This window comes from Lampetra fluviatilis, chromosome 8 (assembly GCF_964198595.1).
Source record: "Lampetra fluviatilis chromosome 8, kcLamFluv1.1, whole genome shotgun sequence".
Classification (NCBI taxonomy): domain Eukaryota; kingdom Metazoa; phylum Chordata; class Hyperoartia; order Petromyzontiformes; family Petromyzontidae; genus Lampetra; species Lampetra fluviatilis.
Window position 1 is genome coordinate 1,683,946 of NC_136282.1, and position 3,379 is coordinate 1,687,324.

Genomic DNA, 3,379 nt, shown 5'->3' on the forward strand with positions numbered 1-3,379 from the left:
TATGATGTGTTCCATATGAATTAGATAATGAGTATATTGTAATTGGTGTATGGGCTTGTCTATTTCACGCAAATTATACCATTTAATGGAGAACTATTTATCCAAGCATTTACTCCTGATGTTTAGCTTCGCAGTGACAGAGCGTGAACATTCAACAGGCGGTGGATGCTCGCTGCACGAGAGATATAGACGTGCAGAGTAAGTATTTATCTTGCTGATGCACCACTCAATAAGCAACGGTTTGCTAAACGCAGCATAACAATGAATACATTGTGAGTGGTTGACAATTGGATTGCCACCAAAGGGGAACGCTCAGCCCTATATATAGTGTCCCGGCAGCCTCAACTAAGTGCACTCCTCTGCGCTGACAACCATAGCCTCACCATGAAAAAGGTAAAGTATCGGTGTGTTGGTAATACACCACAATTCAGCTGAGCATCGTGTTTACGTAAACGGTACACGCCATTGTATTGTCAATATGAGGTGAATGAAGAGGTGGTTGTTTGAAAGTACATACATTTGGTTTGCTAATAGGAACAATCGATATGTGTGCCTTTGCCAATACACAGCGTGTCACAATCATACACACAGATATCGCACAGCGTTCACCATTGTAATTACTCACTCACTGAGTACGCACTCACTGAGTACGTAGTGGGGATCCGTGGCATTGCTGATGGCTCACACTGTGCAGCAATTATGGCCACATAGGTTTAAATCCTGGGTGTTATATTTTACCTTGAAATCCCTCGAGATGGAACTTTTCTTTGTAAAGGGTGTCCAGGGTCTCAACTGACACGGATAAAATACATGACACATAAGCAGACATTTTAAATATATTACTAATACAATTTATATGCGTACAATCTAATATCACACCCAAACACACGAGGGCTGTTTCTGAAAGAAAAACCAATTCACTGCGAGAGGCTTTTGTTGGTGAATTCGAAATCAGACCAACAATATTTTAATTTAAATGAAGAGTAACATTTTTGGGGTTTTTCATTCTCTAATTCTATTTGCTTCATTGTTGAACATATTTTTTCATTCTCTTGTTTTTGTAATTCGGTGGCCCAGGTTACTCTTGAAAATGAGACTCATCCTGGCATCAAGCGTGTTCACCTGACTAAACAAAATCTGATTGTAATTGTATTTGAACATGTTTGTAGACATTATAGCAGATTGGTGGTTTCTTTTTCACAGTCATGGAAAAGAAACGGAAGATTTTCTCAGAGGAAAGCCAAGTCAAAAATATTGAAAACTTCCTTTTCTCTGAATGACAGTACAGTACTAGATAACACATAATGTAGTACATTTAATAAACCTATGATTCTACGTGTAAGTTCACTAAGCAGAAACTTAACAACCTTTAACGGCTCGTGAAATCCGGCGTGTGTGCCCCACACTTGGCTGCGCACCGCAGATCATCTTCTTCGAGGACCGGGACTTCAAGGGCCGCCACTTTGAATACAGCCAGGACTGCATGAACATGGCGTCGAACCTGAGCCGCTGCAACTCGATCCGCGTGGAGGGCGGTGCCTGGGTCATCTACGAGCGTCCGGACCACAAGGGCAACATGTATATCATGGAGCCCGGGGAGTACCCCGAGTACCAGCGCTGGATGGCGCACAACGACCACATCGGCTCTTGCAGAACCATCCGTGGTGTGAGTATCCCAACTAGCGGCCAGTGCACAGGGGGTGGGGAGGGGGAAGGAGCAGAAAGAAAATTGTGACCTCCTGAGTGATGACTTCCGACATTTCCTGAGGCTTATCTCATCCTACTTGAAATAGTTTAAAAGGGCCAAAACAAAGGCGCTTTACGATGAATTAATAACGGTACAACGTACGTGAATGTAACGGTGGTAGATGAGGTGAATTAAATAGATGAGATGAAGCAATGGGGCAAATCTGTGATTCGTGAATTCGGTGAAAGCGAATTGATGACAGTGAATAATGATGGATTTAATAATTAGGGAATGATTGGTAGCCATGTAATGCTGTTATTCAATAACGGTGGTGGTTATGAGGGGGGGGGTGGGTTTAAGGGGTCGTGAGGTGAGCTAGGGAACAACAAGTGAGTTTTGAGAGAGTGAGCGGAAACTGAGTGAGCGAAGGTGACCGCTTAATGTGGAAGTTTGTTCCAGTGAATGGGGGGCAAGAAGAGAGAAATAGCGAAAGCGTGGATTGAGCGCAAGAAGATGGAGGAACAGAGAGCTACAGCAAAGATTGAGAACGTGGAGGACAAGAAGGTGACGTAGAATGATAAACGAGTGGCAATATTTGGTGGGGCAAGTCCATAACGCGATTTGTAGACCCGTATTACTGTACATATTTCGTATGGTTGTCGACCATTATTTGTGTTGCTGTTCATAGACCTTTCTATGTTTTTCACCTTTGGATTGTCATTTGAACAAACTTGAAATTCTCAAACATACAGGGTTATGCGGTGTTTTAATGTTTATGCGTTTGGTTTGAGCACCACATTGGCTCTATCTCAGGTCGCACTGAATGTGTGTTGCTGGCTGCTTGTCGTTTTGGGCCTCTGTTCAGCAACTGTGTTTTAATAAAATACGGTATAGGTTATATATTTTTAATTTTCATATATATGCCTGCAATGTATGTGTCAATTGTCACCCTGGACACTTTTGGCATGAGATTTTTTACCTCAAAGGATTTTCTAGGTAAAATGTTCCAATAAGTAAATTTCTAAATAAAAATCACTGCCAATAATAACGACAAGAAGCTGATTTGGAAGTAACTAAGAGCCTTCGAGTTATTTTTTAAATCCAATTGTTTAAAAAAAGAAGTTAGATTTTACAATACTGATATGTTCACCGGGATATATCCGATCAAATTATTTTTCCACGTGTACCACAGTTTTCACGCGCAATGCATTGTTTCCTTTCACTCGCCAGGTTGGTTAAACATTATCACAGGAAAAGTGTGCACGTGATATCTCATCTGGCTACCGTCCGGTGAAGGTCATTACGGGGCCTAACCCCCCCAAACAAAATCCATAACGAACCATAATATTAGCTGCGAAACCCCACGCATGAAATCTAAAACCCTGTTTGTGTGTGGGGTTTTTTCCCTTCTTTCAGCAAAACAGTTCCAACTTCCGCATGGCCATGTATCAGCATGATGACTTCGGTGGGCAAACCATGGAGCTGACCGAAGACTGCTCACACCTGCACGACCGCTTCAGCATGAGAGAGGTGCGCTCTGTGAGGGTGCACGACGGCGCCTGGGTGGGGTACGAGGAGCCGCACTACCGCGGGCGCCAGTACCTGCTGGAGAAGGGCGACTACCGCAAGTGCAGCGAGTACGGCGCAATGAGCCCCACCATGCAGTCGGTGCGCTGCATCCGACGATTCTGA

General features: G+C 43.5%; 1 protein-coding gene across 1 annotated transcript; it reads left to right on the top strand.

Annotated features, from left to right (window-relative positions):
• Positions 1-384: 384 nt before the first annotated feature.
• LOC144933702 (gamma-crystallin S-like) lies at positions 385-3,379 on the top strand. Its single transcript, XM_078858771.1, has 3 exons — positions 385-393; positions 1,424-1,666; positions 3,104-3,379. Exons 1-3 carry the CDS (start codon positions 385-387, stop codon positions 3,377-3,379), a joined length of 528 nt encoding a protein of 175 aa, XP_078714897.1.

What these genes read in the sequence shown, in the direction of transcription:
- LOC144933702 (XM_078858771.1), top strand. An exon ending in CTTGCAGAACCATCCGTGGT is followed by an intron (nt 1,667 to 3,103) that starts GTGAGTATCCCA and finishes CCCTTCTTTCAG; the next exon opens with CAAAACAGTTCCAACTTCCG.